Source organism: Mytilus galloprovincialis, chromosome 3 (genome assembly GCF_965363235.1).
Source record: "Mytilus galloprovincialis chromosome 3, xbMytGall1.hap1.1, whole genome shotgun sequence".
In the NCBI taxonomy this organism is placed as follows: Eukaryota; Metazoa; Mollusca; class Bivalvia; order Mytilida; family Mytilidae; genus Mytilus; species Mytilus galloprovincialis.
Window position 1 is genome coordinate 17,812,979 of NC_134840.1, and position 13,512 is coordinate 17,826,490.

A 13,512-nucleotide genomic window follows, 5' to 3' on the forward strand; every position below is an offset into this window, starting at 1 on the left:
GTCGCATCAAATTCCATTATATTGACAATGATGCGTGAACAAAATGTCACAAATAGGAGTACAAAAACAACACGGACCCACCAAAACTAGGGGTGATTTCAGAAAGAACATAAAAACTGGCTCTATATATAGTTGATCTATAATAAAAAAAAAAAAAACTTTTTTTCAGATATATAACTGGTATATCATAACGTAAAAAATCTAATTTCAATGTCTTTTATATTGTTAATTAAATGTCTTGGCCGAAACTAAACCACTAAATATTGTTTTAGGTTGAAAGCTATCACTATGAAATAATATTTCTTTTGTTGAAAGTTTTAACAATGAAATAACACTGGTTTTTACTTTAGTACAACTTGAAAGCTGTTATTAAATGGGATTTCCATAAAATGACAATATATACCAACAAGATTTGTAATTGGTTTGATATGATTTAATGTAACAAATCCTGTCCCTCATACAACTGTGTATAAAATTACTAAACCAAAAACACAACACATACACCAAATACAAAATGACACCAGCTCATTCATAACTTTATGAACTTATACACATGAATAGTCAATAATATTGAATATAGAAAAAAAACATAGATCAATGTAAGTATTGTTATAAGTATATTCTTATGATACGTCAAATAAAAAAAAAATGTTGCATATGTTAGATATATACTATGACCAGGTTTTTCTATAAATATCTTGTGCAAGGACTTTATTTTAAAAGAAAACATAAGATATGTAGTGCTATTGAAATATTATGTTTCCATATTATTCGCCGAATGCTTTTCTGTATACCATAAACTTAAATGCGAGTACTCGTATTAGTTCTTCCGCAATAGCACAGCGCAAGTGAGAGGGAGAATCGTGGTAAATGGGAAAGAGAAGGTAAACGAACATGGAAATTAGATAAAGTTATTTGCTTCTGAAGAAAGAAAATAAAATTAAACGCAAAAATCATTTAACAATAGACCACTTTCGAGGCTGTCCTTCATCGAAAAAAATCGTTAATTATGCGCGCCTTTATGACGTCATTTACCAGATGGAGGGGATCGCCTGTATTCCTGCACTTTTAACGTTCATCAAGCGTATTCGTGACCGTCATTGTGTAGGTTAAACTAGAAATAATGTTTGTTCCGTAGGTACTTAATCACAATTCCCTAATGACAGCAGTGCTGATTGTCAATTATGAGAATTCAATTTGCCGTATCATTCGTGCAATATAGCATAACAGTTTTCCAACCACTCGCTCAACATTAGAACGAATGTGACGCTGCATATAAACGCACTAAAACCTAAAGTTTTTGACGGAAATGCATCAAACTCGAAAGTTGTCTTGTTATGACAACGTTTGATTAACTTAAAGGAGCGCATGGAAACTATTAATGTAAAACAAAATAAACATGATTGACTGTTAATATTTTCATTAAGTTCGGTAAACGTCGGCAACATATCACGAAGTTAGTTAGCAGCTAAACTCACTGAATTAAATACATTTTGTAGATTAGATGTTATGGATTCCTAATAAATGTTCAAAATCGTTAATAGAGGACTTAGTTTGTAAATATACAAATGATTGGTTATGTATACTAATACATACATGCATTGGTTAAATAATAATGTTCGTAACTTTATTATTTCAAGAAAGTTTTTTCATATGATTTTTAAAAAATGTTGAAAAGTTTCAACACACCAAAGATGATTTACGTCATACATGTAAGTATCAAAACAATCGAACTCACATCATTCACTATAACCCATTTATCACAAAAGAGCACATTATTCAATAACACTTTATTGATCATTATCTTAGAAATCACCAAGATAAAAATAAATTAAAAATGGACGACTCTATGATATTTCTATGAAATGACAAAATTAAGCACACTGTACAAAAATACATATGAAAGTCACATATTTTAATAAAATTGGACTGGCGCAATCTTTTTGCATTGATAGTTTGGACGGATAACACTAGTTTCATGTCCCTTTTTCGAACAGTCTTTACTCCATGTGTCCAACAATCATTGCATCTAACAAATCTTTAAGAGAAGCTATTATATAATTCAAAAAGTTTTCAATTGATCATTCCTAAAAGTTGCTATCAATCAATACGAAGTCATTAATATTCAATTGGACAAATATATGGTTTTGGTGGAAAGTCGTGGCTCCATCGAACAAATTCCTTCGGGTGTACAATCTGAAGAGAGGTACAGAGTGCTGTCAGATCTTGCTCGATACCTCTAATGAATAATTTCACATTTGGACATTGGCCAAGATTAACAGCTATCATCTGAGGGCAGTTGTTTAGTGACAACTGGAGTAAATCATTACAGCCATACATATTCAAAAATTTCAAAGGGGGCGACGCTATGGCCACATTTGTAACTCGTCGACATTTTTCTAGATTCAAATGAGCAATCTTTGTGCATCCCGCCAAAACCATTTGAAGCGTGTAATCCGTCATTTGACATCGGTATAAAACAACTGTCTTTACTAGCGGGGTAGAGATGCATAGAAGGTTTACATTACAGTCAAAGAATCGGAGAAATCCTATTGCATTCATTGCATGAATCACACAGGATTCTAGATTCAACTGATCATCACTACAGAGATTCATTTCAATCGAATCCACACTAACGCATTGAATTGTGAGCGTTTTCAACGCTGGCATCCCAACTAAGGCTACTCTACATAAATGATTTGCTGTAATGTACATATGATTCAAGGTCACGATATCCATCTCTGCTTCCACATGAATGAATCTTAAAGTTGGACTTCGTATATGCAGAGTCTCGCATGCAAAATCTCCAAGCAGACAAAGTTCCTGCAAATTTGGTACTGTGTATTCATCGAGTGTCAGACTGTCATGTGATATACACCCTAAACGTAGACATACCAGTTTGTCGTTGTTTCTCAGAGTCTCCTTGAATGACCTCATCTCAATTTCTTCGCACTGTTTCAATTCTAGAAAAGTTAACTTCTGACTTTTGATTTTCATGGTTCGTAGAACATTACTTCCATTGACAGTAACCTTCCTTAGATTATCCGATGTAACTTCTAAGTGTTCTATAGACGCCAAACCTACATCAACGGTAAGGAATCGTAGAGACGAAATGTCCAGACTGACAAATAAAACGTTCCAAAGGTTGTGCAGACATACCTTTACTAAGGAATCGGACAGCAGTCTAACACCGTGGATGTACTGAAAGAAATAACACATTATTCATAAAAAAAGAAAAATGTTATAGAATTGACCTTAATTTGGTATTGAAAGCATGCGTTTCTTTTTTATGAACATCTAGATACGGGTATTACTATAAAGTGCAAGTCACCACCGTAATTTGTTTTGTAATTGTCGAATTTCTGAGTAAAGTTCTGTGTTACTTTGTCTATTCGCTTTTTTGTTTTTTCTTTTGACACGAATTGTATGTTTCTTCTTAATGCTTCAATGCTTTTGATTACCTCTTTGGAATTTTCAGTCTTTTTGGATACATGAGTAACTGTTTGTGGCTTACTTTTAACGGCTTATCTTGGGAATGTTTAATGACGTCAAAGCTTAAATTGATAGCAGATAAAAATGTTTATGTTTTCATACGCTGAAAAGGCAAGTGGGTCAAAATACGTGTTTATTTCTGACAATATGAACTTTGGTGTTTGGAAATGCTAACTCTTTGTTAGAAAACCTTAAAACAGTAGCTTTTGATGTAACCCTATCAAATTTTTTTAATGTAGAATTGATTTCATCTTATCCGTATAAGGAAAGCCTTAAATAGGCGTGGGAAAATATGGATTCTTAGACATATGTTGCAGTCTATTTGCGTCAATTGATAGTAAAGCACGTAAGTTGTGACATATGTTACAAATGTCAAAATAACTTAATAAAATTTCATATATGATTCAACTTTATTGATGTTTACAAAATGTTAAAAAGAATAAGGAATGCATAAAAAGGGTATTAGAAATGACCAAAATATTAGACAGCAGAACAGATCCCACCAACAATCAACACATGCCTTCTCCTTGAAAAAATCCTAACGTACAAGCAAAGAAACCAAACATGCTTCAGATAAACTCACCTGATACTATCGTAAAATTGTGGTGAGGTTAAACCATCTCAACATTATCACAAACATCCCCTTTTGCCTGTCGAGACCATTTATAGTTAAATGTAAAACATACGGTAAAAATAGCACTGTACAGCTACCAAAAGGAAGACCGCGTATTTAAACAAGGAAATTAAAGACAAATTTGGAATTGAGGGACAAAATGTGCTTATTAAACAATACTACAATACTACATAGTGTATTTCTTACCTCACAGTTGCTTATACTAAGTTTCTTCAAGCATGGTAACTTATTCACTATTTCCCATAGTTCATCCACTTCAATAGGTAAGAAATGGATGCAGAGAACTTTAACCAAGTGTACAGTGCTGTTGTCAACAATGTTACGTGCAATTCCAAACCCTCTTGCAATTGCATCATCACTTCTTCTGTCGTTTATATCTAATCCAGAATTTAGTTTCAGTTTTACAGTTTCTAGGAAAGGAAGTTTTGACAGCAATCTTTTCACTCCAATAGAAGTTATTCTCCAACAAGCATTAAGGGAAATCTCTCTCAGGTTTGGGAAGTACACCATAATTTGTTCAAGTTCGTCATCTGTTAATTCATAGCCACCATTTATTTGAACTTGCTCGAGATTGGATAGGGTAGACAATTTATGTAATACTTCAGGTGTCCATAGAATAGGCAATCGGAGACTTCTTAAATTACTAAGCGTTGGTATCAGTGAAAACACACTGCGAAACACTGGAGAGCTTTCCCGCCAACTGAGCCTTTGAATATGATATCCGTAATTACGAAACATGGAACAAAGCAGACTAAAATGATACATTGCGAAATAGTTCGGATCAACATGAATTTGTCTCCATAGAATACCATGTGTTTGCAAAACATCCCGCCATTTAGAGCAAACAAATGCTAGAAGTGGTAATTCGTCCTTGATTGGATGAAGATAACGGAAAATACGCGCCAAAAGTTCGTCTGGTAATTCATTGATGTCCTTTGCATAACTTAGATCGTTATTAGCGTAAAACAATTGATGTTCACTAAATAAGGTTTTGAACATCATCTTGAGTCTGCTGCTCCATACGAAATTAACCTTATTGATCTATCTGCAATATTAACGAGTGTATACTTTTTATGTTCAACATATTGGGGATTCATATTACGTAGGATTATTGACGTCATGCGCTGTGACACGTATCCTTATTTTAGGTCACCGTAAAGTTTTATGAATGAAATAATGTTGTTTTTTTCATTTTACGTTATGTGAAATCAATAAGTGAATTACATAGTAATGACAACAGATTTTGTGCGGATCATTTCGTCTTAATCGTGTACCATATTGCCTTGTAATACACTGTCGTTATCCGTTACATATCGATCCCATATTTATATTTATTTCAGCTCTAAAACATATTTTGAAGGTACCAAATGTGATACTCGATGTGACGAAACCTCGTTTTATAAACATGGTGCGATTAAAGGAATGTGTTTTCCCCTTATTTTATACAAAGGTCTGTACAGTTATGAAATATACCCACAAACAATCTACCTCTTAAGAAGAACGACTGAAATGAATACTACATAAGTTTTACCACGCCACCATAACAAATTGATTGCCCCATCAGATACATCTACCTGTATGTATGGAACGCCATGACTGCCTTATGTTAATGATCAGCATTATATTCAGTGCTCACAACATTATATGCAGTGCTCACACCATTATATGCAGTGCTCACAACATTATATAAAGTGCTCACAACATTATATTAAGTGCTCACGCCATTATATGCAGTGCTCACGCCATTATATGCAGTGCTCACAACATTATATGCAGTGCTCACAACATTATATTAAGTGCTCACAACATTATATTAAGTGCTCAGAACATTATATTAAGCGCTCACAACATTATATTAAGTGCTCACAACATTATATGCAGTGCTCATAACATTATATGCAGTGCTTACAGCATTATATGCAGTGCTCACACCATTATATGCAGTGCTCATAACATTATATTAAGTGCTCACAACATTATATTAAGTGCTCACAACATTATACGCAGTGGTCCAAACATTATATGCAGTGGTCACAGCATTATATGAAGTGGTCAAACCATTATATGAAGTGCTCACAACATTATATGAAGTGTTCACAACATTATACGTTTTTTGTTGTATGATGAGATCATTCGGTAAACTTCGTTTTTTAGCGGAAATTACCGAATCCATAATTGGTAAATTACGGTAAATTAATGCCTAGAAAACAAATTTAAACAGTATTGTTATATATGTTATCATTAAGGCAGTATACAATATTCAAAACTGATTGAAATAAGTCAATTAAGAAGTGTGATCAATTTAATACAAATTTATTCCACACCAGGGCATTTTAAACTTATTTTGAGGATCAGTTTCACCATATTCACAACTTAATATGTATATATATTTAAGTGTTTATTAAATTGCTTCGCCGAATGCAGTTGGATACGACCGCAGAGGTCCAACCCTGAACCGTTCGGACAAAAATGGACACACTATTCACGCTTGATTCAGGTTTGAATTTGAAATGTAATTAAATATTTGACACATAATAGGTTTCTGACACAGAATAACTGTAGTCAAAGAACTAAAAATTGGTTATATAATTTGAATTTATACTTAATTTTTTGCTTTTGCACTACGCTGTTGCGAATTGCCCCACCCCCTCAAAAAATTAAAAAAATACCCTCCTTTTTTTGTTGTTTTGTGCAATATACTATGCTGTTGCATACTGACCCCAACCTCAAGAAAAGAAAATGTATCCCCCACTTTTTTTCTTTTTAATTTCTGAAATCTGATACGGGAAAAAAAATCTTTACACATAATTTTAAAGCAGTGTAAGGGAGGTAATCAAACATGTCTGGATTACCTCAATATATTTGGATTACCTTCCTTACACTGGTTTCAAATTGTCTTAATTGACCATTAACCAAGAAACCCTTGTTTTCCCCTCTTTTTTACCTCTAATTCCTAAACGGTTTGAGCCATAACACCTCCCCCCACCTACCCCTTCGAGCAAATCATAACCATCCCTTTTGTAGTTTGGAAACTTGTGGTATAATTTCAGAGAGATTCATACACTTAATGACTGGAAACTACAAACATGTTTATTTCGACCCCCTTTTTGGCCCCTAATTCCTAAACAGTTAAGACCATAACCCCCGAAATCAATCCCAACTTTTCTTTAGTGGTTATAAACCTTGTGTTAAAATTTAAATGATTTCTTTTTACTTATACAAAAGTTATTATCCGGAAAACATCTGTCTTCGGCGACGCTGACGACGACGACGTGATAGCAATATACGACCATTTTTTTTTTTATAATTTTTTTTTTTTTTTTTTGCAGTCATATTAAAACATGTAGATTTATACACATATATTGTGCATTTCTGAATAAATATATTCAGATTACTAGGGATTGTAGTTAATATATGTTATGACCCAGTATTTTTCAAGGAGAACCAAATATCTGTCAGAAGTATACTGTTCATTGCATTTTTTTTTATCAATGTTGGTCAGCAATTGCAAATAGAATTTTACTTAAACATTTAATATTTTCAATCATATTTTAATAAGGCATGTCACAGCAATGTGTGGTGCAAAATAACTAGTTTGTGAATTTAAATTCTTTTAATAATATAATTCGGACTATGCTATACATAAAAGTCAAATTAGTTTCGACAATTTTCCATTTTTTTTTCCGTGAGTGATCCATATCCATGAGAAAGAAGCCCCACAGAAACAATCAAGATCCGTTGTCAAAAGTAACTTTCCATATAATGATAAAAAAATATACAGATATGAAATTTTCAACCTTTTACATTGATCCTAACATGGGATATGGAAAAAAAATTGGTAGCAAAAATAACAAAAATCACCAGACTATAGACAAGCTTGTATGTGAGAAGGATTAGAACGCCAATAACAACAACGAGAAGAATTCACAGTAAAACAATACTAGAAGTTCTCCATTAATACAATTACAATGTATATTACAATTATATATTGACATAATAACAAGTATCGGTTTTTGTTTGTGCTTCTGTTACAAAAAAAAAAATTTTGTGTGGACTTTAAATAAAATCAAAGAAGTGCTCAGCAACAAATAGCATTCCTCTTTTATGTGTTGTTGCTATCATCTGGACCTAAACACAAATTTGAATCTTTTTTCGAGGTCCATTGTTAGCAAAGAAGTGCGATCTAAAAGATATTATTCTTCTATAACTTGTAGTTGATTATATTTTGTATCTTAATGTACCTTAACCAGAATTAATTTAGGTCAAGTAGTTATCAAAGGTACCAGGATTATAATTTAGTACGCCAGATGCTCGTTTCGTCTACATAAGACTCATCAGTGACGCTCATATCAAAATATTTATATATCCAAACAAGTACAAAGTTGAAGAGCATTGAAAATGACTCTTTTTTCATGGACAATCGTTACTATCCAATAATAGTAAATCATTCTCTTTTACTCACAGTTTGTTTCAATCTTTACCTAAATGCAAAACTTAGATGCATGTTTTTTTTTTATTAGTTGTTAGTGGCTTTAAACTAGCTGTCAGTAACTTTGCTCATTGTTGAAGGCCGTGCTGTGGCCGTTTAGTTGTTAATTTCTGTGATGTCATTTTGTCTCTTGTGGAAAGTTGTTTCATTGGCAAGCATACCACTTTTTATATATACATTAACCGTGCAAACTGACGAACAAACGTAGTAAACGTTTTATTCATCCCCACAAACTCAGTTTTCATAAGAGATGATAACATTAAATGAAAATGTTAAACTGGGTCTTGAAAGGGTAAATTTTTCTTATGAAAGTTTATATTTCTATATAAGACTGCTGATCATCTTTAGAAGACAAACTACTTGGCGTGCTAAAAAGCTTGTAAAAAAATGGAATAATTAATGTAAAGTTATGTTAAACACCTACAATGAAATGCTTAATGCCCGCGTCACACTGTCCCGATTTTTACGCCGATGGCAACACGATAATGGAAATTTTCAAAATCGGGACTGATCGTATCTAGATCGGGCTATTCGTAGTGCCATCTTTAACCATCGTAGAACCATCGGCCACTTTTTCTAGGCTTCGGGGACAACTTCGGAAAGGGTTCTAAATTTTTTAACATGTTAAAAAATCCCCGAAGGTGCGTCCGATGTTGAGGGTTCGTATTGAGTTCGTATCACCATCTTCACCATCGTAATGTCACCGGGCATGCATCTTTGCACATCGTATTGCATTCGTGTTTCCATCGTTTGCATCGGGCAGTTTTGACATTACGATGTCTAAACGAATGAATCACGAAGATACCCGAAGGTCTTACGATGGCAACACGACTTCGTGAAGACCTCGTAATCCCGTCGTGTTGCCATCGAATAAAAGTACGAAGGCGACAAGATGGAACTACGACGGCAATAAATCCAGCTAAATGTAAGTTAATTTTCTCGCTAAAATACATTTAAAGTGCCATGCGCGATATGCACTGGTCAGTCTAATACGACAGTTAAGAAAGACGTTTACAAAACATGGAGCTCATATCATATGATTCTATGAGAACAAGAAAGGCGACAGCGTTGTTTCTATTAATTCAAATGGAACAAGAAGAGCAGCTATTACAGGCTCGGGATTTACTTTTACAAGTAAAATATTATTTTTTGTCAATTTTTCATATCAAGTAACATAATGAAAATCATAAACGCGCCTCGTACACCAACACTGCAGGTACACGTATATAGGGAAACCAACTTTTTCTTCATTATTCTGATTTTTTTATGTATCGTCTGAGTTGTTGTCACACGAATGTTTACTCCATAACCATTTTGTTTTGTATATGACATATTTTGCCGCATTTGTTGCTTTCCCCACATCCTTCCTTTTGTCTATATTATTATAATATTCTCCTGGAAAGAGCTCTTTTTGAATAAAAGGGATCAACGAACCTATTACCTTACCTTTAAGATAGATCAGTAAACATGGGCCTAATTATGGGTGATTATTCAGACTAGTGCATACATTTGACAGTTCAAACAAGGCAATGCCGAGCGTGGCATCCCGTCGTATGTAACATATTGGGGACAAATATGGACCCTATATTTGTATATGACACATGCAGAAAATGGTAAATTGAATATGCATATTTGATACATAAACTATTTAGAAATCAATCAAAACATTCAGTAACTGGAAATACCTTTAATATTGTCTTTAGAACCAGCAGGTAAAAAAATGAGCAACCAATTTCCTGTGTATTATGCTTTTCAAGGAGAAAAAACAAGTCCATCTGCATGACCTTGACCTTTGGCCTTGAACGTAAAAAATGACAGATCATTACAAGGACGAACAGTATACCAAATGTGGTTAAAATCTTTTGAAGCATATTGGTTTTAGAGTGTCCACAAGGGTGATATTGCCTTGTATTACAACTGCCACTGTGACCTTGACCTTTGAACTTTAAAGTCGATAGCGCTTAAGATATTCCTAACGAGTAACACCATACCAAGTTTTGAGCATTTTGGTTCTAGAGTGTCAATAACAATTTTATCTACACGCAACTTACATGTAGTAGGCGAGGGGATAATAAACTAAGTTTTATAAGAATTAGACAAAAAGATCCATCGTGTAGCCTTCGTGATCCATCGTGTAGGTTTCGGCTGAGATATTAAGCTTAAATATCCGTCTTCGGTTAACCTTCGTATGTCCATCTTTTGCTATCGTATATAATTTCGGCACCATCGTATAGACTTCGTTATTCATCGTGCTTGCTTCGGTCACTTTTTGGTATTTTAACGAGATCGGGACCAACTTCGTACGAACTTACAATTTTCGCATTCGGGTGTCCATCGTATATAAAAATCGGGACAGTGTGACGCGGGCATAAAACTGCATTTTCCATATCTGTTACATACTTATTCATTTAAAAATGCCAAATTCTGAAAATCGATGCCAAAAATGACTCTATCATGACATATATAAACTAGCGTAATATGGCACTTATGTGTTATAGAAAGCTGACTGTTTTATTTAAAAGGTAATTAAGCTTTTTAAAACTGAGTACGGACGATAAAGTGGCACCTTGCTAAAGTTCTTCAGTAGGAAGTGAACTCGAGGAATATATCATACAAATTTTCCTTCGATATTTCTTAAATAAACTTTTTATTATTTAACTTACATTTTGCCATTCGTATTTCTTACGACGAACAGAACTACTTCAATCATTCACCTCTTATTTTCATCTTTTCCTTACTTATTTCAATCAGTTTTAAATATTGTATACTGCCCGCTATAATAACATGACTTTAATAACTGTTTAAATTTGTTTGCTGGGCATTACCGTAATTTACCAATTATGGATTCGGTAATTTCCGCTAAAAAACGAAGTTTACCGAATGATCTCATCATACATCAATCTCATCATACAACAAAAACGTATAATGTTGTGACCACTTCATATAATGTTGTGAGCACTTAATATAATGGTTTGACCACTTCATATAATGTTGTGACCACTGCATATAATGTTTGGACCACTGCGTATAATGTTGTGAGCACTTAATATAATGTTTTGAGCACTTAATATAATGTTGTGAGCACCTAATATAATGTTGTGAGCACTGCATATAATGGTGTGAGCACTGCATATAATGTTGTGAGCACTGCATATAATGCTTATCATTAACATAAGGCAGTCATGGCGTTCCATATGTATGTCTCAACTCACTAGCACGATGTTTTCCACTATTCTAAATCTTAAGTTACAATATAGTCTTATGATCTGTTATTTTACCGATTGTGTCGTATTCCCGATTGTAAAATTTTGACCGAGTTTGGAATCGCATGGTTTGCAATGCATGCAATGCAACCAACCCTTACCCTGTCAACACACACGGTCACACTCATTTTGTGAACATAAATAAACTCATCATAGATGCCAGGATTAAATTTGAACAATCACGCCAGACGCGCGTTTCGTCTACAAAAGACTGATCAGTGACGCTCAAATAAAAAATGCTAAAGGCCAAATAAATTTCGAAGTTGAAGAGCATTGAGGACCATAAATTCATAAAGGTTTTGCCAAATACAGCTAAGGTGATCTATTCCTGGCGTAGAAAAGCCTTAGTTTTTCAAAAATTCATAGTTTTGTAAACAGTAAGTTTATAAATATTAACATATCAATGATAATTCATGTAAACACAGAAGTGCTGACTACTAGGCTGGTGATCATGTTATTTCCTGAATTGTTTTATTGTTACTTTGATTTGTCTGTTCTCAATCGATATACAAGACTTGAATATCAATAACCTACTGTCGCCTTAACATTAAAAATATACAGAAAGTCCACAATCAAATGGCAAATTCAAAAGCTCAAACATACCAAACCAATGAATAATAACTGTAATATACCAGACTTTGTACAGGCATTTTCTTATGTAAAAAAATGTTGATTAAACCTGATTTTATAACTAGCTCAACCTCTCACTTCTAAAGTTATGTGAAAATTATTTGTTGACCATGTTTATCGTAAAGAGCCAGCGTCTTATTGTATATTTATCATCATGACATTTTGACTGTGTAGATTTACGTAGCAGATGAAGATTAAACATTGATAAACTAGTGTTACCTAAATTTACAACTTTACAAGACTTAACATTTCTCCTACTTTAGATTCACAGTGAATAGCAGACAACTAAATAGTTTTCAAGTATCACTTTTTCAAATAGCATTATCTTATTTCAGACTACAGCAATAGTTGTACTGGAAAAATTGAATGGTTACATTTCAAGTTTATACGAGTTTATTACACCACATGTTATCAATGAATTGTCATCATGTAGTCATGATAATATTAGCTCAATAATGTGATGTTTCAAAAAGTAAAATAACAAAAAATACCGAATTTCAAGGAAATTCAAATCGGAATATCCATTATCAAACGACAAAAGCCTAAACAAATCAAACGAATGGAAAAAAAAAGACTGTCATATTCCTGACTTTGCATAACCATTTTGTTATGTAGAAAATTGTGAATTAAACCAGTTTTATAGCTAGCTCATTCTCTAACTTGTATGAAAGTTGCATAAAATTCAAATTTAAGCATCAGTAAATTGGTTCTGACCAATAGTATTCGAACTGGTTAAAATTATACCAAGTATTTTTAGAAAAAAGATTTAATCACAATGATCAATATTACAGGTGGAAAGCATGGAAATGTTTTGTGAATGATAGTTCGTTCATATGTTAATCTTCCATTAAGTATGATGGTGTACAAAGACGTTTTGATATAGCATAGATGATGCACTATTTTTTTAATTCATTGATTTTGATATGGTCATTATAGATGGTGGAATATCAAATTAGGAACTGGATGCTTCCTTTTTACACTTTTATAGGGGTGTAAAAGTCTTG

At 33.3% G+C, this 13,512-nt stretch overlaps 1 protein-coding gene across 1 annotated transcript; it reads right to left on the reverse strand.

Annotated features, from left to right (window-relative positions):
• Positions 1-447: 447 nt before the first annotated feature.
• Positions 448-5,143, reverse strand: LOC143067300 (uncharacterized). Its single transcript, XM_076240438.1, has 2 exons — positions 4,313-5,143; positions 448-3,201 (listed from the first exon to the last, which is right to left on the reverse strand). Exons 1-2 carry the CDS (start codon positions 5,126-5,128, stop codon positions 2,119-2,121), a joined length of 1,899 nt encoding a protein of 632 aa, XP_076096553.1. The 5' UTR covers positions 5,129-5,143; the 3' UTR covers positions 448-2,118.
• Between the last annotated feature and the right edge of the window lie 8,369 nt (positions 5,144-13,512).

Excerpts from the sequence above, each read along its gene's own strand:
- LOC143067300 (XM_076240438.1), bottom strand. The coding sequence starts at position 5,128 with ATGATGTTCAAAACCTTATTTAGTGAACATCAATTGTTTTACGCTAAT. Across the intron at positions 3,202-4,312 it reads TTAGTATAAGCAACTGTGAG|TACATCCACGGTGTTAGACT; the intron begins GTAAGAAATACA and ends TATTTCTTTCAG.